General features: G+C 45.2%; 3 protein-coding genes across 6 annotated transcripts in view; 1 reads left to right on the forward strand and 2 right to left on the reverse strand.

Annotated features, from left to right (window-relative positions):
- The window catches only part of cldn11b (claudin 11b), a 4,227-nt gene extending 3,571 nt beyond the window's left edge, over nucleotides 1–656 (reverse strand). The window contains exon 1 of the mRNA XM_010749420.3: nucleotides 52–656. Within this exon, the coding sequence (XP_010747722.1) occupies nucleotides 52–277 (226 nt within the window). The 5' untranslated portion in view covers nucleotides 278–656. The remainder of the gene's footprint in view (nucleotides 1–51) is intronic.
- A 201-nt stretch (nucleotides 657–857) lies between these two features.
- Nucleotides 858–17,835, reverse strand: LOC104933880 (polyhomeotic homolog 3). 2 transcript variants are annotated; one of them, XM_027275452.1, is made up of 13 exons: nucleotides 17,470–17,835; nucleotides 17,123–17,384; nucleotides 12,302–12,962; nucleotides 9,934–10,089; nucleotides 8,736–8,837; nucleotides 8,197–8,407; nucleotides 5,773–6,900; nucleotides 5,055–5,398; nucleotides 4,787–4,952; nucleotides 4,063–4,174; nucleotides 3,678–3,798; nucleotides 2,509–2,815; nucleotides 858–1,747 (listed from the first exon to the last, which is right to left on the reverse strand). In XM_027275452.1, exons 3-13 carry the CDS (start codon nucleotides 12,941–12,943, stop codon nucleotides 1,593–1,595), a joined length of 3,444 nt encoding a protein of 1,147 aa, XP_027131253.1. In that variant the 5' UTR covers nucleotides 12,944–12,962; nucleotides 17,123–17,384; nucleotides 17,470–17,835; the 3' UTR covers nucleotides 858–1,592. The 2 variants fall into 2 exon arrangements, with proteins under 2 accessions (XP_027131253.1, XP_027131254.1); XM_027275453.1 differs by lacking the exon at nucleotides 8,736–8,837 and having other exon boundaries at nucleotides 17,123–17,831.
- Nucleotides 17,836–19,550: 1,715 nt separating this feature from the next.
- Nucleotides 19,551–22,843, forward strand: zgc:194621 (uncharacterized). 3 transcript variants are annotated; one of them, XM_027275468.1, is made up of 5 exons: nucleotides 19,565–19,893; nucleotides 19,933–20,097; nucleotides 21,704–21,762; nucleotides 21,888–22,048; nucleotides 22,447–22,843. In XM_027275468.1, exons 1-5 carry the CDS (start codon nucleotides 19,712–19,714, stop codon nucleotides 22,510–22,512), a joined length of 633 nt encoding a protein of 210 aa, XP_027131269.1. In that variant the 5' UTR covers nucleotides 19,565–19,711; the 3' UTR covers nucleotides 22,513–22,843. The 3 variants fall into 3 exon arrangements, with proteins under 3 accessions (XP_027131270.1, XP_027131269.1, XP_010747720.3); XM_010749418.3 differs by having other exon boundaries at nucleotides 19,565–20,097; XM_027275469.1 differs by lacking the exon at nucleotides 21,888–22,048 and having other exon boundaries at nucleotides 19,551–20,097.
- Nucleotides 22,844–25,732: the final 2,889 nt, after the last annotated feature.

Consider the following 25,732-nt stretch of genomic DNA (forward strand, 5'->3'; position numbering starts at 1 on the left):
CTCTCTCTCTCTCTTTCTGTCTTTGTCTCTCCCCCCCTCTCCCCCTCTCACCGGGCAGGGTCAGGATCTGGTCCAGGGTCACGCAGTGATAAAGCGCCGGGGAGATGACGCACTCTGCCCACAGTCCCTGCGAGCCCAGCTCCTCCATGCGGACGCAGGTGGCCACGGTGTAGTCGCAGGTGCGGACCCAGTCGTTAGTGGCCGTGGCTACAATGATCCCGACCCAGCCCGCGCAGCTGGCGGCGCTGCCGGTGATCTGCCTGCACATGTGTGCCATGGAGCCGCCGTGCGTCTTTACGCGCTCAGCTCAGACCAAAAAAACCCAAAAACTAAATCACAGTTTTCTAATGTTGGAAAGATTACAGCGCTCACACTAACTCACCACCAATCTGAAGTTCTTAGTTTGTAAAAGATTAAAAAAAGTTGAAACAATGAAGAAGTGTGATTTTAAAAAGTCCTTAAGAAATTAAAACGTAATCCTGCCGCGTGCCGTTAGAGAGCTCCGGGCTGATCCACAGAAAAACGCCTAGAATAAGATTTATCACAGGGTGTGGTGAAAAAACTCTCTAGTCTCAACTTTAAGCCAATCAGAACGCATGTGAGAGTCTAACCTAAACCAGATATGCACAGACAGGCAGACAGACAGACAGACAGACAGACAGGCAGACAGGCAGATGCAGAACTGACCCGGGACATGTGGCCCAAATTGAAAGTTCTGCATGTCCGGAAGGAACTTTGTGACTTGAATTCAAATCATAAGACAGATTTCTGTTTATTCCTCACTCACCTGTCTCTCTGTGGCCCCCTGCTGGAGCTCCGCCTCCAGCCTCATGTAGAAACATTTCAAACAATGAAGCTTTTGATTAATTATTCATTTATTAAATAATTTCAAGCAGGATACCATAAAAATGTGACGATTAAAGACACCAGTCTCTACCCTGATAGTGACTTCTTTTTTCTTTTTTTTTAAATCCACAGACATGTTTTTGTCCAGAATATAGTGATATAAAACATTAAACTTTAATCAATCACTTACAAAGTCTACGTATCATCATCATTATTATCATTATTATTGTTTTTTTTGTTTTTCTTTTACACACACCGGTTATGTTAGCTACTGGATAGATTTGTCATGTGACGTCACGTTCTAAAAAAACTAAATAGACAAATTTTATATATTAAATGTTCAAAATCCTTCATGAAATAGCTTCAAATTTACACTCTCCAGCGGCATGTAAAATGTACACAAAGTTACAAAACCCCCCCAGGTCTCCTGCTACAGTGAGAGGGCCCAAAACACATGGATGAAATTTTCTTCTGGACTCGTCTCCACGCTTCTGCAAACCTCCTCCTCTGTTCCCGTCTCCTAAGGCCACACCTCGATTTATAATCTCATAATTTACCACCAATCTCTTTTTGTGACTTTGTTCTGTCGTCCTTGGTGTCAGCTTTTGTTTCTCGTAACCACAGAAACTTTTAACGTCCTCCACTCCTCGGTTTTTTACCCCCCACATCTTTATTGCCTGTTTTCCTTCGTCATCACGTCCTCACGACTCTCTCTCTCTCTTTCTTGTTTCTATCTGTTTTCGCTCTCAGTGGTTCTTCAGTGAGTTGATGTGAGCGCAGATCTTGAGAGCCGGTCCCAGTTTGATGTTCATGCTGGTCATCAGGTGGTCCTCGGTCAGCAGCAGCAGAGCCTGGCCGTCGATCTCCTGCAGCCGGAAGGCCTCCGCGACGTCACTGCAGCCTGAAACGCAACAACAAAGACGTGGACGTGGTTTGAGGTGAGTGCTGACGTCCAGTTCATCAGTGAACGAGTTTTATTTTGAAATGTTTTCACACTTTGGCCACAGAAATAACTGAGTGACACCAAAAGCTTTGTTAACATGAGGCAAAGTCCTCCGATGTTAAATCTCAAGCAGCATCTCTGATTCGACGGCTTCTCATTGGCCTGTTATGATGAATTCAGACTCTTCTTCTTGCTTTTAAAGGACCTGTGTGTAGCATGTAGTGCCATCTGGTGGTTGTAGTTGTTGACTGTAAGCTCCTCTCCTCACTTTCACAAAGAAACTAGGGTTGCATGAAAAACTATTATCTTCCACATTCTGACACACTGCACCTTTAAAGAACCGTATACGTGAACTTTATTTAATAAATGTTGCAGGTTTAGATTAAAACCTCCAACAACGTTCACGATAAATTCATCTTTGTTGTCTTGTGCAGATCTGAGTTCAGCTTCGCCGTGTTTTGTTCATCACCCAGATGTCTCACAGTGATGTCACTCGCGCTGGCAGTTGGCGGTTGCAAATATGCACGTTACCACACACAGCGGTTAATTTCAGCGTTTTACAAAACACTTAATTGGATGATGGGACGACGGAGAGCAAGCCCCCGTCATCTGCTGATGATTAAGACACTAAATCAAACTGACACTTTTAAACGAGGCTGCCAGCGCCGAGGAGAACGTCCACACGTGATCTGTTGGTGTGGAGGCTGGTGGAGGTTTACCTGGCAGTGTGTGGATGAAGGCCGTCACTTCCTCCACGCTCCACTGCGAGGGAGCGGGTTTGTACGTGGTCGTGGGCGTGGAGGACGTCAAGGCGGGCGCGGACGCCCTCCTCGCTCTCCGAGCCGCCCGCTGCTCCATCCTGGCTGTCATGGCGACGGCAGGATCCTCCTCTCCACCATCGTCGTCTTCATCCTCCTCCTCCCCTCCTCCCCTCATGTCCTCCTCCTCCTCTTCCTCTTCTTCTGCCGCCACCGCCTTCTCCTTTCCCTCCTTCTCCCGACGGCCGGCGCTCCAGAGATCACGAGGCTGCAGGGAGAAGACAGGCGAGTTCACGATGAGACAACTGAAATGATCGACACTGTTTCAGCATCTGAACCAAAACGGCTGCAAGGCTTCAGCCCTCTGAACTACACTTCCCAGAAGTCAGTGGTGCTCGTTAGCACCTGTGTGATGACAGGTGGGCGGCAGCGACGTGAATCACACTGCAGGAGACGTTTCTGAGAGTTTTAACCACGTTTACACTTCATGACTGAAAAGCAGCCGACTCACCTGCTCTCTGCAAACAGGTGAGTCACAGCATGGACTCAGTGCTAACATGCTAAAACGTGCTTCTGTTTGTGGATCTGATTCATTTAATTCATAATCAAGGACCGTGATGTGGTCAAAGTCGACCCTGAGTTCTGATTTAATTTGGTCAAACTACTCGGCAGCGCTGTGGCCTCACAGCGAGAAGGTTCGAACCTCGGCTGGATCTTTCTTTGTGACTCCTTACTGAACTGCCTGTGAATGTTTGAATGTTTGTCTGTCTCTCTGCGCCGGGTGATGAACAGGGACGTGCCCCGGATGGATAAATATATTTGTTTTTGGACTGTTTGAAGGCATCACTTTGGACCTGGTATTGTTTAAACTCTTGCAGCCAAACGACAGATTCCCGGTCCACGTCTCCCTGTTAGACTCTTGTTTTGGCTCATTTTAGAAGAACTCATCTTTGGGTCTTCTGTCCTCACCGAGGTCCTTTTTGAGCTCGTGCATGTTTTCTGCTTCAGATTGTGTCTTTTGCATTTGTTGGAGCCTTAGTTGGGGTGAGATGACGACTGAAATTATCTGGAGATTATAGGTGATTTATGTGAAGTCCAGTCGCTCGTGTAGTGTTTTAAACTGTCCCTACCAGTCTCAGTAAAAGAGGCTTCCCGGGAACAGACTCCGCTCTGTTAAGGGCCGGCCGGGGCCGCTCTGCCCGGCTGCCTGCACTCAGAGCCCGCAGACGCTTCGTCAGACGAACGTTAAACCTGAAAGACAGAAAGAAAAGGAGGGAGACAGAGAGAGAGAGAGGCAGAAACAATGAGCGACGTGGCGTTTCCTCGTTCTGCTGCTTTGATTCACACTCGTATCAGTTTTTCAGTTTTTAACACCTGTGTGTTTCGACACAGGCCGCACACACACCACATCCTGTCAGCGCTGCCGCTGCGACAGCAACACCCCCGACAGCATCGCGAGGTCACACAGCGCGAAAAGCTGCTTTCGCTTTTCCAGCCAATGAAATCAGGTCTCACCCGCGTGCACAGGAAGTGGAGCAGAAGCGCTTGGACCGCATGAAGTTGTGCGCGTGGCCTCTCTTCCCGCAGAACTGGCAGTGCAGAACCGTCCGGTCCCTGTGGGCCGACCCTGCATGTGGCAGACAAACACATTCATGGTCAACTGCTGCGTTACTGCACAGCTGCTCGCTGGTTCCTAAAAATACACAAAGTGGAACTGCAACCTCCGTCACCTGACTCACAGAAGAACGATGAACCGGGGAGACTTTTGTTTGACTAGAGCTGCAGCTGATCCATTTCATTACAGATTCATCTGATCAGTGATTCATCGTTTATATTGTTTATAACTAAAAGTTTTCTGTCACATGATGAAGAAATCCTGAATAAATTAATATCTGATGAGTGTGAATATCCTCCATCAACAAATCAAACGCACAGGTGGTTAAAGGATTTACTTTACATTACTGATCATCACACCACCCGATCGATTAGCTGATCATCGAGTACTCAATCCACAGAAATTAATTAGTAATGTTGATAATCAATTAAACATTTAGGACCCAAAACACTGGATCCAGTTTTCTCTGTAAGTTGGACATCTTAATTCAGCACTTTAAAGGACCAGACTTTCAGAACTGATGTCACAACGTCCTGGAGTACACCTGTACATCACAGCAGCGCGGTGAGAGGTTTCACCACTAGAGGTCAACAAAAACAAGATTTCGATGTCAAACACTCGTACTGTTCCCGGCGTCGTCCGTGTCTCCTGCGTCCTCCTGCTCCGAGTCGGTGGAGTGCTCAGCTTGTTTTATCGCGTCCGTCACAGGCAGCGCCGCTTTCCCATTGGTCCCGTTCACTTCCTGTGGTTTGGTCACCTGTTCTGGAACCAGCAAGGACGAGCGGTTCACCTGCACGATATATATAAAGGTACTTTAATGAACAACCGCACTGGACCTTTAATAACTGTAACATTATAAATCAACATCAGTGATATGTGTGTGTGTCCGTACAGGAAACGGTTGGAGCCCCTCCTGGATGACAAATCCCTCCACCAGGTGAGTCAGAACCTGTCGTCCCTCAGGCCACGCCCTCGGCTCCCAGGGGGTGCTCAGCGATTGGCTCAAGCTGTCAGACTCGTCTTCCGATTGGTCGTAGGGCTCCCTCGTCTCGGTTTCGGCCCCGCCCGCAGCCGCTTTGTCGACCTTGTCCTCCTCCTCTGCCGCCGCCGCGTGCTGCGACAGGCTGAGGTCGGTCGGGTGGGCGCTCTGAGCGGGGAGGAGGGGTGGAGGGTTTTCTGCCGAGGGGGTGATGAAGGGTGAGGAGGGGGGAGACTGAGAGGAGAGGCTGGACAAGGCTGGGAGGAGTAAAGACAGAGATCAGAGTTAGATCAAGTTTAATCAGATACACACACGTCTTTCTTTCTTAGAAGATTGGCAAGCTCGATCTTTATTTATCTGTGTATTTATACGTTTTAATATTTGACTTATCGATTTATTGGCTGTGGCTCAGTCTGTAAGGATTTGGATTGGGCCCCAGAGGGAGGTCAGTTCAAGTCCAACATGGACCAAAGTGTGGTGGGTGGACTGGCAGCTGGAGAGGTGCTCGAACCCCAAAAAACTGCTTCCAGGGCGCCGCTACGTTTGCATGTCTATGAGCCCTAAAGAGTGTGTGTGTGTGTGTGTGTGTGTGTGTGTGTGTGTGTGTGTGTGTGTGCGCGGTTGAAGGTACCTGACTGGTTGTCAGACTGTGTGGACATGTTCTCACAGAAGTCCTCCTGGCTGACCGGCTGGAGGTCCCGGTGAGACTCGGGTAGCCTCTGACTTTGGACAGAGACCTCCGGGACTGGAACTGGTACTGGGACTGGGACGGGGGTCGAAATGAGACCCAGGATGGGTTTTGGTTCCACGTTGGAGTCTTTAACGGGGTCAGGCGTTGGGATAGGATCCATGTTCTGGTAACGGTGGAGAACCTGACTGGTCAGGCTCTCGGACTGGTCCATAGCCGTCTCTCCTTGTTCTTCCTCCTCCATTTTTTTGTCCTCCCCTCTTTCTGCCCTCTCTTTGTCGCTCTGGCCTTCCTCCGTCACTTCCATTTGTTCTTCTTCTCTGACTGCTTCAACTTCCCGTTCCTTCTGGGTCGCGGCGCCTCCTTCCTTCTCATTTGAAAGCCTCCGTTTCTCCTCCTTCACTTTCTCTCTTTGGTCGTCTCTCTCCACTTTCAGGTCTTTACCAACACTCCCCTCATCTCTGACTCCTTGTCTCAGCCCTCGTCCTCTTTCTCGCTGCTCCTCGCCGTCCTTCACGTCTCCTTTCTGCGTCAGAGTTTGTGTTTGAGGACCAGCCTGACTCGGAGGCGATGCTGGACTCAGGAGAGACGGAGGCGAGGGCAGAGGAGAGCTGTTTTTTGGCAATGTTGGGTTTAGAGGAAGAGGAAGCAGGTCTTCACTGCTCGACGTCCTCTTTGATGATTGGCTGGACAGCTCAGGCGACTCCACAACCGGAGGCGTGGACTGCACAGTGTGGGCGTACGTCCCCGATTGTGGCTGGCGGCCCGAAGAGAGGGCGATGATCTGTAGCTGCCTCGCCGCAGAAGGCGAACGCTCGAAATGGGACGAAACGGACATGGGGTTGGTCACAGATAACGAGCTGTGCTGGGATTGGCTGGGCCCCAGCATAGTTTGAGTTAACGGACAGCTCTTTAGTCCAGCCAGCGGCCTGCCGATGGGAGAGGCGTGACTGGCGGGAGCAGCAGCGATTGGTTGGAGGTTCGAGGTTTGCCTTGGCGACGCTGCTCTGTGACCGTTCGGAGAGTGAAGTCTGGGCCTCAGAGGGACGGCTCGAACCGGAGAGTACAGAGCTGCAGGAAGAGAAGGACGGAGAGGATTCAACATTTAATGTTAACCCAAAAAACCTGAATAATTATCCCAGACTTAGTTTGTTCTGGATGAGCGTTTATGTCCAGGGGTGACGTTTTAGACGAGAGCGAGAAACAAGGCGCCTCATGAGCTGTTAAAGGACGTTAACATGGTTTGAAATGTTCATTTAAAAACAAGTCAGCAGTTTATTGTTTGTCTTTTAGCAGCTGCTTCACTCTAATCTGTCATTGTAACGTGATTATTGTTGTCTGGCTTGGACAGCGTATACGTGACGTCTACCGTTCATGTCCCATCACGCCTAATCTAGAAATTGGCAAAGGCGTGGATTTATTGGTAGACTTGACGCCGACCTAAACAAGCCACCTGTCAGTCAAAGCGTCCACGCTCTTAACCCTGCATAACTTTAAGCCTTAATATAATGTGAACAGGTGAGTTGTATATAAATTCACCCTCAGTACAGTTGTCATGAACGGGGAAATTAGCTACAGAGACCAAAACTGTTTTTTGTACCAGGCTGTAAACATGTTTATTTCTGCTGTGAAGTTGGACATTTGGACATGGGGACTTATGGAGACTGACTCACTTCTGGAGCCAGCCTCAAGTGGACGTTAGAGATCAGCAGCAGTTTGTGGCTTCACTTCACAGACACAGAGTTTGTTGCTTGGCTGTGAACAGTTCATCCGTCACCATGGCGACCCTGGATTGAGTCTGTTGGGAATCTTTACAGTCTGTTCATCCCTCTCTCTTTCTCCCCTCATTCCCAGTCTGTAAATATCTGACTGTCATTGTGTAATAACATCAAAAATACAAAAGAATATTTTTGGATTTCGTTAGTCAAAAAAAGGCTGAATGAATCTATTAAAGACGTCACATTGGACGCGTGCGATGACGTTATTTTATTTGTCCTTTAAGAACCTGACTGATCCACGAATAATTCACTAAACATTAGAAATGATCATGCTTGTTTTTTGTGACTCGATTACAGAGTTTATGGATAATTGCTGCACAAACTGACGAACCAATTATCACTGCACAACACGAATGCCCAGGTGTAATACCTGCTGGTACAGTACGAGCGGATCAGGTTACCTGAGGATGCCACGATTGGTTAAACCCCGTGTCTGATTCATTAACGAGTTCTGCTTTATTAAAAGTGAAGTTCCCCCTCACTTCTCAGATCATGTTTTTGTATCGCCGTTCAGAACAACGGTCAATATGAAGTCTGAATAACGCCAACACTGACGAGCACAAGTCTTGGTTATCCTCCTGGGACCTACTTGGAGGTGGGACGGAGAGGTGGCGGCTGGGCGTGGTCGGGCTCTCCCCCGTTGCCGTGGTGCTGGGCTGCGGTCGCGGCCTGAGTGGTGGGAAGAGGGGAGCGTGAGGGCGAGAGAGGGGAGGCGGGGCTGAGGACGGGGGTTTGAGGCGCAGGGAAGGGGGGATGGTGAGGGCCCCGGGGGGAGGAGGCCTCAGGGTGAGACTCTGCAGCTGGAAAAGGAGACAGAGAGAAAGATGTTCAGGTCGATCGTGAACGCCGCCCCCCAAAAACTGTAACTAACTGTGAGTGACTTCGTACGGTGGCTTTGTCAAGCTTTCTCTACATGAAGTGTTCATGGAGATGTAGTCAGAGAAATCCATTGATGAAGAGTTTGGAGGGTCGTGTAAGGCTGGTGCTATGAAAGATGTTTTATTTTGAAAAACTGGCCTCTGCAAACACGCCCATTGTTTCAAACATAATTCATAAACTCAGTGGTAACAGTTACGAGGTGGAGCCATGCATGCACGCAGGAAGAGACTGATCGGCTCGGCTGCTCACCTGAGCAGAGGCAGGGTTAGAGGAAGGAGGAGAGGAAGAAGAGGAGGAGGAGGAAGAAGAGGAGGAGGACAAGGCAGGTCGCATAGCAGACGTAAGAATCAGCTGCAGGAAGAAAAGGAGAGGAGGAAATAAACAGAGGAGAGCGAGGATTAAAGCACAGTGCGAACATACTGAAGATGAATGTGTGTGATATAATATCTCTTCCTTCCTTTCCTGTCGCGATCATCGGAGGATCAGTCTGTGGCTCGGCTGGTTCGTAACCACCTGATGAATACACCCTAAAACCGGCTTTATTGTGACAGTGTGTTTGTCCTTTTTACACCTTTAAAAAAATGTGTCGAATTTGGTGACATCTAGTGGTGAAGTTGCTTGTAGCCGACTGAACATCCCTCACCGACCCCCTCTTGTTTCAAGCACGACGGAGAAACTACAGTAGCTAAAAAACGCGATGTAGAGTCAGTGCGTGGTTTGTCCTTCACTCTTGAACGTGGAGGGTGAGGTGGGGGGGTTGCAGTCTGCAGCCTCACCGCTACATGCTGCCAAAACAAACTAATTTTTATTTTATTACTTTATTGTTCACCACCTCATCACTGCGGCGGTCCAAAGTAATGCAGGAGCCCATTGGTTAAAAAAAAAACGTCTTTACGGAGTTTTGCTGTAATTTCTAAAGTAAGGTCATTCCTGTAACGAGTCTTCTCTTTGTCATCGCTCCAAATGAAATAAATACATAAAATAAAATGTGACGATATTTAACAGTGTTGTTTTATTCAGCAGAGCGGCCAACTGAGAAAAGATAATTCACTTAATATTGACGATATAATATCAGTTGGTGTTTGACGAGTCTCGCCGAGCTTTGGATTCACACAAACACGTTGTCGATCGATTAATTTGAGATTTGTTAACGATGAGAAAAACACAGACTGATCCTTCTAAAAGTGCGATCAGATATTCCATAAATAAAATGATACAAATGATCAATAATGATTGTTTTACACTGATGTCCAGCTGTTTTCACAGCGTCTTTCTGTCCTACATAACTTGAACGCATCATCCCTGTGACCTTTGCTGATATCTCATTTTAATACTGGTCGTCTTTCTCCCGCTGCACGTTAACAGCAGCTAACCGCATTAGGCAGTGAAATCTATGTAAATGTGTGTGTGTGTGTGTGTGTGTGTGTGTGTGTGTATCTGTGTTTACCATCTGAGCTCTAAGCAGCACCTGGTCCTGGCCAGACCCTTTGAGACCTTTCCCTAGGAGCAAAGTCTGCTGGGATACCCGCTGCCTGACAGCAGGGGAGGGGCTCTGATTGGCTCGTACGAGACCAGGTGTGCCCACAGGATGAGTCTGCGATACCTGCAACGAGAGGGGGGAGGAGGGGAGGAGAGGAGGGAGGCGGAATGAGGAAGGAAGGAAGAGCTTCTGCTCACATTCCCTAGAAAAGCAAAGCAGCAGTTGTTGTCGTACATTGTTTTACACACACAGTTTCAGATTTCATTAATATTCACGGTCCGCTGCACGGATTGGCTGACGGCGCCGTTGACCACACCTTTGCCAAGCATCCAGGCAAAGCACGTCGATAATTTTTACATGCTCCGTTTCATTAGAAGCAGGATGTAAACGCAGCGCGGACAAACTGGATTTATTCAGTGTGTATTCAGCGTTCTTACCTTCCAAGTGTTGTTAGATACTTCAAGGATACTTCACTGACAATCTGTCGTTTAAGTTGACAGCTGCTTCTGAAATACTCACAAAACATCTTTTGAACGCACCACTTTCACTTTTAAATCTCACTTCATTAACTTCTCTGAAGCCCAAGACAAGACGCGTCTTATTTTCCACAACAGCCGGCTCTTTAAGTCGAGATGAAACACGCGTAGAAACACCTGTACATCTACGCTTGTGTGTGTGTGTGTGTGTGTGTGTGTGTGTCTAAATGTGGCCGAGGCCTGCTCGCAGTTTAGCTGTGTGTTTATTCACCAAGCCTGAGACGCGTTACCTGAGGCTGAGGATGTGAAATGTGCTCAGATGAAAGCAAACAGGGGAAACTGTAACGCAAACACACACTTGACCTCGAGCAGCAGACGCCTCAACGATCCACGCTGGCACAGCTTTGACGAGGATTAAGCTTCAAATCATCTGGATTTGAAGCTCAGTGTGCCGTGGTTTAACGTTACTGCTACACTGAGAATCTTTGGATACTCGTACTAACAAAAGAAACTAAAGTTCTCAAACCTGTGACATGATACAGGACTGTGTGATCAGATAATAAGAAGAAAAAGAAGACGCCGGTTTTTGGTACGATACCAACAAACTATCGATGTTTGATGCCCAAACTGTTGCTCTCTCCAACACAAAGTTTGTGCCACTCATAGCGTGCAGAGAGACAACAAGGCGAAACGTTACACATCAGTACATTTCATCATAGCGTCTGATTTAGGATGCCTGTTCATGCTTTTCAAAATCTCACACGGACCAGTAATGTATGTCAAGTCCATCAGAGCCGCTACAACTATACCGCATGTACGGTGTATAGTCATTTAAACCTGGTGAGAATTAGTCTGTAGTCGGGTCTGGGGTTAGTTTCATAAATAAATACGCAGCAGAGTTTGAGTATTCGAGTATTTTTTGGCTCTGGTGGCTGAAGAGTAACGTAAAGTTGAGATTTCGTGAGCAGGACGTAATGTTTCCACACGGGAGACAGGCGTGTCTTTGACTTGTCATAGCAGGAAAAACTTCATCAACAATGGCTCAGTTCTATCAAATGTCTCAGTAAGATATAACAGTGAACCCTGCATGTTATTGCCAAGTTAGTAAACTCTCTGAACTGTAATCCTTTCACTTTCAAACTAAATGTTTAGTCTCAGTTTCCAAAAAAAACCCCAAACATGTTACGTTACATCCGCATGTAACTTGGGAACCATACATGTAGTCTGAAAACCCTCAAAAAGATCCAAAGAGCCAAAGCAGGGCTTTGAAGCAAAGTCCCATAGCACTGAGGAAATTACCCTCTGAGGGACGGGCATGAAGTCGTAAATCACGGCGCCAGAACCAGAACGGTCGTTGGACATGCAAAGAAATCAACCTGTAAATCCAAATCTGGAAGATCTGGAGTAAAAAAGAGCCGACAGCGCTTTATTCCGAGGAGATTTTTGTGTGTCCAGATTCACGATACGGCTCCGACTTCCACTAAATGTCTCCCATGTGGTGACCCTCACTGTAAACGCAGCAGTAGTAGAGTAACATTGTGCGTTACGCAGTAGCAGCTCTGAACCTCTCTCAGGTGTTGCAAATGTTCCCACAGAGCTCAATATGACAGAAGAACTACAGCGACACACAAACTGGACCTGAATGTTTCCCCTGACTCTGTGGTTTTGTATTTTGGAGCTGAAGTCATCAGAAAATGTTGCTCATATTTTTTATTTTTGCACAGTGCGTAATTAAGCACTTAGACTTACGCGTCTGATACACGACTTCACAATGTTCCCACTAAGAGTTTAAGGACAATCCAACCAGGAATACACGAGGTGAAAGGTCATAGAGCGACCTGTGTATGTGCGTCTGTTACCTGTCTGCCAGGTGGACTGGCCGGTGTGTGAAAGGGCGTGATTGGCGTGGAGGTTGGCGTTGATACAGGCCTTGTGTTCCCGTTGGTCAGGCTGGTGGAGGTCTTGGTTGATGTGGTGGTGGTGCTGCTGTGCGTTGCAGAAGAAGATGAAGATGTGAGGAGGGGCGAGGTGGTGCTGGCTACAACAGGAGAAGAAGAAGAAGAAGAGAAGGAGGACGAGGAGGAAGGAGGGAGAAGAGAGGAGGAGCTGGCGGTTTGTGTGGCAGGAGATGTTTTGGAGACTCCAGTCGGGGAGGGAAGGATCGGGCGAGAGTACGTGCGGAGGGCGGGGGTCGCTGTGGGGGTGAGTTTTGGGGGAGCAGGGACGAGGATGTGGGGAGACGGAGAGCCGGCTGTCGCCGTGGCCATCTTCGGGGCGTGGGTCGCAGACACCGAGGGGGCAGGGGTGAGAGGAGGCGGTGGGGAGGAGGTGGTGGGCGTCAGCGTGGGAGCAGGAGAGTCCAGGAGCATGGGGTTAGGGGTGAGCCGAGGAGGGGTGGGGGTCGTAGGGGTGGAGGAGTTGGGCGTGGTGGTGGAAGGGCTGGTTCCATTGGTGGCCTCTCCGTGTTCTGATTGGCTCTGTCGTACCAGCTCCCTGTCCATCCTTCAACACTTTAGCACACTGTAAAAGATCAACACCAAATCACTGATTTCATTCTGACACAGTTTTCTATGATCAATAATTTAGGTCATTATCGTCCCGTCGGTTTCATGGAGCTTTGTCGGTTTCAGCTCGTCGTTTATCAGTCCAGCCCATGAATTCACTGTCGCTCTCACCGCGTCATAGAGTTGTTTTCAGTTTCACAGTTTATACACAGAAAATTCTGAAACCCCTCTAAACACTGCAGATGGACACAGTTTGAGACGAGCTGGTGAGCACAGTAGATCATTTAGCAGCTAAAGAGCTACAATAGTTCCCCAAGGAGACGGTGCAGACCAAAAACAGAGCTAAAAGTCAGCGGAAGCAAAGCAAGGTCTGGCGAAAGAAGGCGTGATTTGTGATCAAACTATTTAACTTGACTTAATCAACATCAGTTGGTTAGTTTCTCCTTCATGCTTGGATGTGGGGCCGGTATTCTGTTGGTTGCAATCTCGACTCTACCACTAGATGCCACTAAATCCTACGCACTGGTCCTTTAAGACACAGCCCTACAAACTGGTGTGTTTCAAACAAATAGTTTAGACCCATGTTTAGACACAAACCACAGCAACCACAGCGAGATGCAGACCAGTGTGAGCTTCAAAGCAACAAGCACAGATCTTCTTCATTGCTTTATTCACCTCAACAAACATCTCAACAGTGTGGTGAGAACAGGAAATAAAGAAGCAGTGAGGAGGATTTTGTGGCACCTGGTGGTGTAGTTGCTGTGAAAGTAGCAGACTACGAGACACGGAAAACACAAAGCAACATATATAAATACAGAACCTGTAACTGCTTATCCTCACTAGGGGGGACGGGAGCCTGTCCCAGCTGACACTGGGCGAGATGTGGGGTACACCTTGGACAAATCGTTAGTTCATCGCAGACAAACAATTTAGACTCACCAATTAACCTAATGAGCGCATGTCTTTGGACTGTAGGAGGAAACCGGAGTACCCGGAGAGAGAGAACCCATGCAGACACGGGAACAACATGCAAACTCCACCCAGGAAGACTGAATCTGGAACCAGGAACCTTTTTGCTGTGAGGCGACACCGTGCCACCCTACATTTAAATGAATAAATCTCTCCGGGAACTCCGGCTTCCTCCCACAGTCCAAAGACATGAATCTTAACAGGTTAATCTAAATCTAAATTGTCAGTAGGTGTGGATGTGAGTGTGAATGGTTGTTTGCCTCTATGTGCTGAACTGGCGACTTGTCCACTATGTACTTCTCTCTCTGCTCCAGCCCCACCGTGACCCTGATGAGGATAAGCGGTTACAGAAAATTTAGACTTTATTTGGCTGAGGGACTAAAACTAGCAAATATTATCTTACAACTGGTTTTGAGGTGATGGTTTGAGGTCTGACTGTTGGCCCGAGGATAAAATCCACACTGAGAACATGAAACCAACATTAATGTGACGCATGTGCGTTTGGGAGACAGTGATGGATTGAACGGGTTAAACAATCCCTCCGGTTTGTTTTGAGGACACGATAATGAGCCTTCAACTGAACCATTCATCACGGCTGACTGTACCTTTCGCTGCCTGTTTGGAAAACACAGCAGAGTGACACACGATGCCGTTACTATCAGCTTCAGCCGAGTGTTTTGGATTAGAGCCATGGCAGCAGTTAATGTGACCCGCCACTGCTAAGACAACTGAAAAATCATCCTACAGGGACTCCGAGCGCCAGTGTACAGCTCATTACTTACAATAACGGCAGGATACCTTTTTATCTCCTGATCAGGGCCGTAACTAACAATTAGCCCTGGTGATTCGTCTTAATTTAAGTGATTAGTTGTTGTCCAAAGTGATGTGAACTGAACTGCAGCTTAATATGTGAGTCTGCTGACTCACTAGAATTTTTTTCAGAGCTGCAGCAATTAGTCCTTTAAACAATACGTCAATCAACATATAATTAATGTGTGTGTGTTTTAATCAGCAGATTAACTGATAATTAAAATAATCATTAGCTGCAGCCCTGATTCCCGTTAAAGCACTCGGTTTAGAGTGATGTAACAATACATGCACCCTGTAATCATCGGACAGTTTGATTTAATCCGAGCTCTTCCCGTGCACACACTAATCTATATGTAGTCTGTACTTGTACTGTGCATATGGCAGAGCTTTAAACTTGATTGAGATTTGTGTTTTTGTCTCAGTCCTAGATCTGAAAATTAGATTAATTGAGTGGTCAATCAGTGATGAGGTAATTGGTAACTGTTTTGCATAATTGATTAATAGTTAAGAGTCATTCTGCTTCTCAGGTGTGATGATGATTGATTGATGAGGATGTGACACCAGATATGAGCCGAATTTTCGAAATCATACCACGATCCAAAGTGCGATCTTTCTTTGTTAGTTTTTAAATGTCCTGTAGACTTTAGCCAGACTTAAAACAATAATTTAATTTCACGATTTGCAGCATCAAAAACTGCAATATTACATCAAACATCCTGCAGGTTTCAAAAGTTTAATATAAGACCAAAGCTAGACTAATAATAAAATGCACTTTTCAAGTACTCACGTACATTGTACATTGTTTACACTACGCTAACCAGAATTCGTCCAGTCAGCAGAGCCATCTAGTACGAAGACGTGATGTGAAGTTTGGAAACAGAAGCAACAGGAACATTAACAGGATCATACGTCAGAGTCAGATCACGATTCAGATATAAAACTGTATGAAACATGGATGCAGCATCTGTAACAGTGTGGAGCATGGGTGGAGCTGAGGTGTGTCCAATGAAATAATGACACCTGTAGTGAAATCCACCTGTCAATCAAAGCGTCCACGCTCTTAACCCTGCATAACTTTAAGCCTTAATATAATGTGAACAGGTGAGTTGTATATAAATTCACCCTCAGTACAGTTGTCATGAACGGGGAAATTAGCTACAGAGACCAAAACTGTTTTTTGTACCAGGCTGTAAACATGTTTATTTCTGCTGTGAAACATGGGGACTTATGGAGACTGACTCACTGAACATGCATCAACAAAACCATAAAATACGTCACTATTCATGGTAATGTGTCCGCTCTGGTTTTGTAACCACTGTTCACCAAGAGGATTACTCTGTCTAAACATGCAACAACGTCTCTGAACGTGTTTTAATAAATAGAAATAATCAATATTCAAGTTCAGTTTTCCAAATTCAGATTTTAAAAAAAATAAAGATTACGGCTCAAAAAAGTTACTCTGCATCTGAACACAGTGCAGTAAAAGTACAAGTTAAATGACAGTGCTAGCAACACTGTGATGTATTTGTACATGGAGGTGAAGTATCAGTACATAGTTAATAGTGATGTTAACATGTAGTGCACCATGTGATTCACGCTCATGATCAAGAACTTCAATGTAATGTTCCTTTTTTCATACATGATTGCACAGTGATAAAAGTACAAATATGGACTGCTACTAATGATTATTTATTTTATTTTCAGAATTAATTATTGTGGTTTTGTTTGTATATTTATGAGAACAATGACAAGTCCCCAAAGACAACTTCACGTGTCCAAAAATATTCTATAAAAATACTCTAATTTGACAGGTTGTATGTTAGCAGATTTTTGCTTTAGGATGTGTTACTCAGTTGATAATTCACCAACAATGTGTCAAACATGCAAAGAATCGAGCCGTTATAACGCACTATGGAGTTATCTCGCCTGTTACAGCAGCCACATGCAGAGAGGAGCATGTTGGTGGTCTGCAACTCTGAAAGCTGCAAAAAAAAAAAAAAATCAACCACGCAACATCACCACGCAAGCAGGTGCCACTCCACGCACACACGCACACACACACACACACACACACACACACACACACACACACGGGGGCAGATGCTGACATCTGGGGCAGCAGCGGCTCGTTTAACTCCACACACTTGACAAGTCTCACTTTATTCTTGTCGCTCGCAGCCGGAGGCGATGACACTGAAGTGTGTGTGTGTGTGTGTGTGTGTGTGTGTGTGTGTGTGTGTGTGAGGCACAAAGCATGTCGGTGACAGTTAGGCCAGAGATCATGCATGTGACTATCAAAAAAAAAAAAAAAAAGATGGAGCCAGGCCTTCAGTCTCACGATAAAAACATTTGGGGAGCTTGTCATGTCCACGCTCTGCGTAAAGGCGCTGCGCTCACCTGCCCTCTGAGATCGGCGTCGTCCTGCGGGTTATTCCCGGCGTCGTCCATCCGAAAGTGACCGCATGTTTCCTAAAGTCTGCCGCTGTGTTATCTGATGAACGGGTTCTGGGGCTTTTCTAACAGGGTCGACAGGCTGAAATGGGCGTGTATGAAGCCTCACTTCCTCGTCTGACAGCGCAGGGGCTGCTGTGAAGTGCGCGTCACCCTCCCCCAGACAATAATCCAGCAGCCTCACCTCTGATGATCAGCCTTCGCCCCCCTGCAGAGAGCCCAAAAAGCCAAAGTTGCAATGAAGACAGGCCCCGGGTTTATGATGTGCATGGGCTTGTGTGTGTGTGTCGCACTTTGATTAGGATTTCATCACATCCCGGGCTTTCCCCCTCGCGCAGCAGTCCGTAAATCCAGCTTCCAAAATGGGTTACGTTGCCCGCCGTTCTCCGGTGTACCACCAACGTCACACCTGCCGGGTCTGCGGTGGGAATCAGCCCGGCTCGGGGCCACCGTGTAGCGGCTGCGAGGGGCCTGGTTAGTCCGCTGGTGGAGAAATGCAATGGAAGGCAGTTTTCACATGAGGGCAGAGGCGAGACAGCACCACTCAGAGCTCAGGAGGACCGCGAAGACTCGCACACACAGCACCAGGCTGCCGCATGCACGGCATGAGACATGAACACTGTTCAACCAGCGTGCAGGGCTGCAAGAAGCACAATGTAACAATACATGAATGCAAGTCAGAGGTCTGCAGGCAGAGCCCAGACTTCTTATCTGCAGAGTGTTTCCAGTGTCAGAGATGAGGACATGACATCATACAAATGGCTGTTTCTAATTACATCTATCATATTTCTATAAATCTGAAAATTAAGTCTTAAAGCAGTGCCGTATCCACACTTTTCTGACTCAGGGGCCCGAGCACCAATTTATGCAGGGGTGGCACGAAACTTGTGCACTGAAACCACAGACTGGAGAGCCGTGAAGCTCAGCGTTGTGACTTGCAAACAGGTGGATCACCGGCGGAGCACGCTCCTAATCCTGCATAACTTTAAGCCTTAATATAATGTGAACAGGTGAGTTGTATATAAATTCACCCTCAGTACAGTTGTCATGAACGGGGAAATTAGCTACAGAGACCAAAACTGTTTTTTGTACCAGGCTGTAAACATGTTTATTTCTGCTGTGAAGTTGGACATTTGGACATGGGGACTTATGGAGACTGACTCACTTCTGGAGCCACTTCTGGACGTTAGAGGAACTGCAGGTTTGTGGTCTTCATTTCATTAGACCCTCCATGGTGCAAATATGTCAGCATAGCAAATAGCATTAATTTAGTATTTCTCATAAATAAGGCTTTTATTGAAAAGATAAAAATGTGACAAACAATGAACGTTCATGAAATTAATCACAAAATAAAGTAACAACAAAACAAAAGTAAAAAAACAAATTCAGTTGAATTCATCATCGTCAAACTCACCTCTGACCGAGCAGACAGCCAATCAGAGTTTAGGATAACTGTCTAATAAATGTAGTGGCATAAACAGAAACATAGAGACATGCAGGTTATCATACACATTGGTAACATGCATGCTGTAACTGAACCGAACTGAAGTCAGTGTTATTGAATATTAATGACTTTAATGTGACAGCTGGCCTGCAGGTGGCGCTGCATGTAATCTATAATCTATAGTCTATGAACTGATCATATGTCTGTGAGTGAAACATTCACCTGTACTCTCAGCATGAGGTCATGTGACCTGCGTGGAGTCGCGTGTCAGTAATCGGATGAAGCGTCATTGGACAACAAACACTCTGCTGCGTCACGCGCTCTAATCTGCACCTGCATCAAACTCCACCTGCACCACACCGGAAACTACGCGGCTCTGCCTTCAAAATAAAATGCAAAAACATTGCGAATTCTAAAAAAGTTAATAACAGCTTTAAAACTTTGAGTCGTGTTGCACCCAGGTCACAGCACAAAGCAGAGCAATGCCTCTGCTGCAGGACAGGTGATGAAGTCTGAATAAATGTTTGATTTCATATTTAATCTAAGAATTATTTCCTGTCAATCATTTGGTCTAAAAGTGTCAAACAATAATAACATTTCATTAAACATATATTAACATTTTTAAACAGTTTGTGAAACCAACTTTCAAACAAATGTGAAGAAAAACAGAAAATATCCAAATCTGTGGAGCTCAAACCAGCAAATAAAATAAAAAAAATGTGAATATTTCGGTTGTGAAATTGTTGCAGATTAAATTTCTGACATGCTCCTTTCTGGTTAATTGACTAACAAAGCCAGTTAATGTTCAACGCTGTGGACTTTGCTGTAAAGAGTCAATGATGAGATGGTGAACCATCAGTGCTCCGAATCATTATAGCATCACTCATTTTCATGAAATGTTTAATTTTTTCTGTCTTTTATTTTGAAAGTTTAGACCAGAAGTCTTACCCTGGTCTGTGTGACTTGACGGTTCAGTTGCTAGGGCGCAAACGCCATAGCAACCGAGTCTCAGGGAAAGTTGAGATTTTCGGTTTTTGCAGAAGATGACGCGTCTCTTCCAGAAACGGAAGAGTTACTCTGAAGTTTAAGAAATGCCATCCACAAAAGTCATCAAGCCGAAACCGGTGGAGACTAAAACACCCGAGAGACCCAAACCGGTGAAGGTGAGAGCGGTTAACGGAGCGCAGAGTGAACTCCGAGTGCCCGCTGTGCGTAAAAGCCGCGCGTCGAGCTGCCCGAGGTGTCCGCAGCGTGGAGACAGGTGTCCGCAGCGTGAAGACAGGTGTGCGCAGAGGTCAGCCGCCTCGAAAACGACCTGCGAAACGAGAACCAGGTCCAGCTCCACCGCTCCCAGGACAGCAGCGACCAACAGAGTTAAACATGCCGCTGTTCTCAACCCAAAAGGCCCGGAGGTGACCGCCTGTGGTCCGAGGGAGCAGCGAGGGAGCGTCAGGGCTGAGACAAAGCAAATCCAGAGGTGAGACACCACAGTACCTGTGGTACCTGTAGGTAATGTCTCCACATGTCCATGACAGTTGGAGTGTCCAATGTGCCCTGAAAGCTGCTCCAAGCAATCCAAATATCAGCATGTGGAGCCACATGAATGTTATCAGGTCTGTAAAGAATAACACAACATAACATCAGTATTTCTGTAAGGAGTCTTCACTGTGTTTCTGTTTCATTAGTTCAGAGTAAAAACGGATCCACAGTCTGATCTGAACTCCTCTCAGAGTGTGTTCGGGTCAGTACCTGCAAAGGCAGGTGTGCTGTCCTGAAGTCTGAGGCCATCTGTTGCAGTGGATTAATCCTACATGCTTTACCACCCACTGTCATGACAGACCTGCAGGTGAACTGCTGCAGACCTGCGTCAGTGTAAACATCCAGAAAGAACACACACTTTGTTTGACAAGTTTAGGGCTCGGCGTCGATACCAATCTGACTGATTCCTGAGAGCTCCACAGGTTTTCAGAGAGTGTGAACAGGCATGCACGTCACTCGAGTGTGTAAGAACTCCAGTGTTTGATCAGGAACCAGTTGGCCTGAGAGACACCAGATACTACATCATGTGAACCGGATGGACTGCAGCATTAATGTTCCTAAGACGTACTTTGAACGAGCGCTGTTGTCGTCTTTCTTTGTGAAATGAAGCCACGCTTTGGACTGTTTACTGTCTACCATCACTCCAACATCTTGTTGCACGTCATTGTTCTACAACAACTGTCAGAAACACATGGCGGCATCGACAGAAACTCTCGGATCCCTTCACTATTCAAGATCCATATACCAACTTCTACACAGTGCAGAACATGTGCATGGAATAATTGAACTATACGTGACTGTTCTTTGTTTTGATATCGGCATTAAACATCAGCCATTAGTCGCCCTACGATATCTCTAAATATCGGCTTTTGAAATGAAACCTCCTTCTCTGTTGAACCCTAGTTAAAGCTCAGTGGACAGAACCAAAGCACTACAACTGAACGAGGTTCAGCTCGTTGGAAAACTTAAGAAGGAACTCAGAATATAACTAAAAATATCTGAAAGAGTTTCATGCTGTTCCTGGTTTATCCAGTCCAGTGGGAGTCAACACGAGTCCTTTACCGGGTCCTCAGCAAAAGGAAGGGTGCTGCTGTGACTCAGGAGGTCGGCCACTGATCAAAAGATCGCTGGTTCGATGCCCGGATCCTCCAGTCTGCATGTCAAAGTGTGTCGGGCAAGATACTGAAACCCAGTGAATGTGATTAGCACCCGAATCGATGAGCAGTTGGCGCGTTGCATGGCAGCGAATTTTTTGTTCATCCGTCTCACGATGCTGATTATCTCAAAACGCCAAATGGAACCACACACGCGTCTGCATGTTCACCAAAAAAACAAAAAACTGGGTCACATATTTCATAGTTTTAGCCTTCAAACAGAAGGATGCAGGTTTGATCCCCTCCTGGAACGATTTGTTCCTGAGCAGGAGGACACCGACTCTGTCCTGTGTGTCACCCTGTGCTGGCAGATCATTGGCCGAATGCCTCAAATGTTCAGTATGTTATGCTCGGCACAGACAATAAACACGGTGTGTTCCTCTGTTCCAGCCACAAAGCTTTCACCGTCATCCCCCCGAACCCAAAGAAAAGAAGAGAGATCCAGAGAAGTGAGTCGTCGCCTGGTGTGTGTGTGTGTGTGTGTGAGTGTGTGTGTGTGTGTGTGTGGCTCATATTTTTAAGTTTTCCTCATGTTGGGTAAACTGTGATGCGGCGTGTGATTGGGTTGGTGCAGAGGCGGAGGCGGAGCTTGCTGCTTTGGAGGCGCTTCGGCTGAGCAGAGCGATGGCTTACGTCTCCATCAACCCCAGCCGTGTGGGTGGATGCATGAGTCTGGAGGAAGTACGGTCGAAGCAGCAGCAGGAAATGATGCAAGCGAAGAGGAAACAGAAACCGGTCTGACGACTTTCATTTCTGACCAGTTTAACAAATCATTTCACCAGCGCTTCATCACATTTGATAGTTTGAACTCACGGATTTATAATAATCTATAATATTTTCTTTGTTGATAATCTGAATCTGTAAAGTAACTAGTAACTAAATTCATGGAAATACTCAAGTGACGTACCTCAGAATTCTACTTAAGTACAGTATACTTGTGTAGTTGATACAATATGTTTTTGGTTTTGTCACATTTGGAGGGAAATCACCTGGAGGTGGGCGCACAGAGATGAAGCCGGCATGTCTTTGTTTTATAGGATGAACAGTGACTGTATTTTTAGAAGCAGCACCTGTGAGTGTCTTTACATTAAAGAAATCCTCCAGTGCTCACTCTTACACTCTCGTGGTTTCAGGTGAAGACGCAGCTGATGGAGGAAACGCCTGTCGCCTCGCCTCGCGTCTCTGCTGGCAGCTCATGACTTCAAACATGTTTAAAACTTACCGTGGACCAAACCCTGCAGATTTCTGACAGCATCATACTATATGTTTTATATATAGTTATGTACTATGTATCTGTAAATGTGTGTCATGTACCAATCTAGTATCTAGATGTGGAACCCAAAGTCTCTCTTATATTCAGCTCATGCTGTCCATGTTTACCATCACCAGCCCAGTACGACGGAAGTTCATGGTTTTTGTTTGTGCAGCTCTATCCGGAAATCACACTGAAGCCCTGCAATAAGAAACATCCAGTCAGGGAGCTTCATATTCTGCTGGTGCACCGATTATTATTTTAATTTTTGGGAGTATTTTGTCTTAGTTCACCGATTATTATTTTAATTTTTGGGAGTATTTTGTCTTAGTTTACAGGAGACAAACCACCGGGACGCACACGGGCTCATCGTCATAACAATAAATCATTTGATTCATGGGTAATGTAGTATTTAGCAGAGTTTAACACATCAAACCTGGTTTGTCACATTTGTAGTACTGAACATACTTAAAGTACTCAAAGTACTCACAGCGTGTGGGCAGCATTTTATTATTGTAATATAATATTGTAACAATACAATGCTGTATTTTATATGTTCACTGTAATCTCTATGTGCAAAGTACAATAAAGTATTAAATACTCCCCTCAGAGTACAGTACAAATACCTCACAATTATACACACATATATATTTATATATATTCAAAGTGGAAGTCTGCACCGTCATCATTAAATGTATGGATAGATATGGACACCATGTACATCAGGAGTCGCCGTGCCCTGTGATGTCTACAGAGCTGGTCAAAAACTGAAGGCGCTCACGCCGCTGAGCGACCTCCCACAAAGTTTCAGAGAGTCCATTAAAACGCCTCCTCCGTCTTTCTTTTTGCTGTTTGTATTTGCATGTGTTGGGGACTATTTACAGCGGCGGAATAATCCACATTTGGTGATTTTGTTTTTTAACAAGAGCAAAGCTCTGTGGCACAGAGGAAGAAGATATATCAGCACTTGTTAGTTTGGACACATTTATTGCTGGATTTGGTGTTTCCATGGTATTTGTTGACAACAGGAAAATATAAATGATGATAACCAGGCTTTTCCTGCAGGGTTAGGGGTTCGACATATAGTGGTGAATATATAATTTAAGTGTTTGTTTCTGTGATTCTCTCATCCACCAACAGAGGTCGTATTCCGCCTGTTTCAGAGGCAGTGGAGGTGCACAGGGTGGGATAGAGCTGATGACCACACGGCATGTTGTGTTAGAGATGACTGAAAAATGATCGAAGTGAGATGAAGTCACAGCCGAACATCACGACCCACTGCAGGAAGAACATCTGTGGATGACTCTAATGTTACACACACACACACACACACACACACACACACACACACACACACACACACACACACACACACATGCACAGATTAGATAAATGTCAGCCTCGTGCGTCTGTCTCGGCCATGCATAATTAAAATGTTATATTGGGTGACAGAAACGCGCCGAATGCGCATGCGTGGCAGATATTGCAATATCTGTAGTCGGAGCAGCTGTAATGATTGTTGTGCGTCGCCATGATTGTAGTCCTATTCTGTGTGACGCTCATGGTGCGTTCAGGGAATTCTCGTCAGCTCCGACTTTTCATGTCCGAGTACTGGAGTAGTTTTTTATGTGGATCCTGTACAGATTTATACTGTAATCCTAACAAAGGTTAAAGACAATAACTTTCATACTACTCATACTGCCTGTCTATATTTGTGACAACATAATACGTGTATTTATACAGAATTTCAAAACAGACCCTTGGAGAGAGTATCTTATTTATTCTGGCTTCAGATGTTGCAGTAGTGTACAAAAGGCCACCACACTGAACTCATAATTACTTAAATGGATCTATCGGTTCCATTAATATGTTAGAAAGAGTCTGCAGAGTTGCAGGAGCTTGCTTTAATCTACTTTGGACAGCCTAACGAACCTTTGACCAGTGAAGTCGGTGCACTAACTTGAATTGTACAATTTGAAACTAATATCTGATGCTGTGTTAACACCACACATTGTGAGTATATGTCATCTTCTTTATTTTATATGATTTTTAAAATAATTTTATAATTGAAAATATCATTTCTATTCTAATAATAATTTTATGTGTATACATGCATATTTTTATTTAGTTATTTTTATTTTATTATTTTATCTTGTGTGGGTAGTGCTTTTTATTTATTTTATTTTATTGTTGTTTTATCTTTCTATTGTATACTTCATGTTTTTATTGTGTTTCTATTGTTTATTTATTGTGTTTTATCTTGTTGTGCAGCACTTTGGAAACCCTGTGTTTGCTAAAAATAGTGCTATATAAATAAAGTGGATTGGATAATTATTATTATTAGTGAATATTTAATGTTGTAATGTGTCTAATTGTGCTGTGTTTGCTTTTTTTTTTTGTTGTTGTTGTAGTTGTATTATGCATGTATTAAGCCGTAGTATTGTATTATTATTATCATCATCATTATTATTAGTAGTAGTAGTATTATGTAGTTGTATTAAGCATTCATTATGCTTTTAACCCTATAGGTTTTAAGTTTTCCTATTATTTGTTTAATTATCGTGGTTTTATGCTTTTAACTCTTCTAATCTGAAGTTTTTCATGCAACTGCTCTCTTACCTTAAGAACTGTTAGTTGTTGATTATTTCTGTTTTTACTTTGCTCTGTGAAGAACGTTGGGCTACAATTCTGTATGAAAGGTGCTATATAAATAAATACAGTTGAAGTTGTAGTTGTAGTTATTGTTGTAGTACTTGTTGCTGTTGTAGTTGTTGTAGTTATTGTTGTTGTTGTAGTTGTTGTAGTTATAGTTGTTGTAGTTGTTGTTGTAGTAGTTGTTGTTGTACTTGTTGTAGTTATTGTTGTTGTAGTTTCAGTTATTGTAGTTGTAGTAGTAGTTGTTATATTTGTAGTTGTAGTAGTTGCTGTTGTTGTAGTTGTAGTTATTGTAGTTGTTGTTGTTGTAGTTGTAGTTATTGTAGTTGTTGTTGTTGTAGTTGTAGTTATTGTAGTTGTTGTTGTTGTAGTTGTTGTTTCTACTTGTAGTTGTAGTAGTTGTTGTTGTTGTAGTTGTAGTTATTGTAGTTGTTGTTGTTGTAGTTGTAGTTATTGTAGTTGTTGTTGTTGTAGTTGTTGTTTCTACTTGTAGTTGTAGTAGTTGTTGTTGT

This window comes from Larimichthys crocea, unplaced genomic scaffold, assembly GCF_000972845.2.
Source record: "Larimichthys crocea isolate SSNF unplaced genomic scaffold, L_crocea_2.0 scaffold137, whole genome shotgun sequence".
In the NCBI taxonomy this organism is placed as follows: Eukaryota; Metazoa; Chordata; class Actinopteri; family Sciaenidae; genus Larimichthys; species Larimichthys crocea.

What these genes read in the sequence shown, in the direction of transcription:
- LOC104933880 (XM_027275452.1), bottom strand. Translation starts at nt 12,943, where the DNA reads ATGGACAGGGAGCTGGTACGACAGAGCCAATCAGAACACGGAGAGGCC. An exon ending in CCAGTCCACCTGGCAGACAG is followed by an intron (nt 10,090 to 12,301) that starts GTAACAGACGCA and finishes CTCTCGTTGCAG; the next exon opens with GTATCGCAGACTCATCCTGT. An exon ending in TGCTGCTTAGAGCTCAGATG is followed by an intron (nt 8,838 to 9,933) that starts GTAAACACAGAT and finishes TTCTTCCTGCAG; the next exon opens with CTGATTCTTACGTCTGCTAT.
- zgc:194621 (XM_010749418.3), top strand. Translation starts at nt 19,712, where the DNA reads ATGCCATCCACAAAAGTCATCAAGCCGAAACCGGTGGAGACTAAAACA. An exon ending in GAGACAAAGCAAATCCAGAG is followed by an intron (nt 20,098 to 21,703) that starts GTGAGACACCAC and finishes CCTCTGTTCCAG; the next exon opens with CCACAAAGCTTTCACCGTCA. An exon ending in CGAAGAGGAAACAGAAACCG is followed by an intron (nt 22,049 to 22,446) that starts GTCTGACGACTT and finishes TCGTGGTTTCAG; the next exon opens with GTGAAGACGCAGCTGATGGA.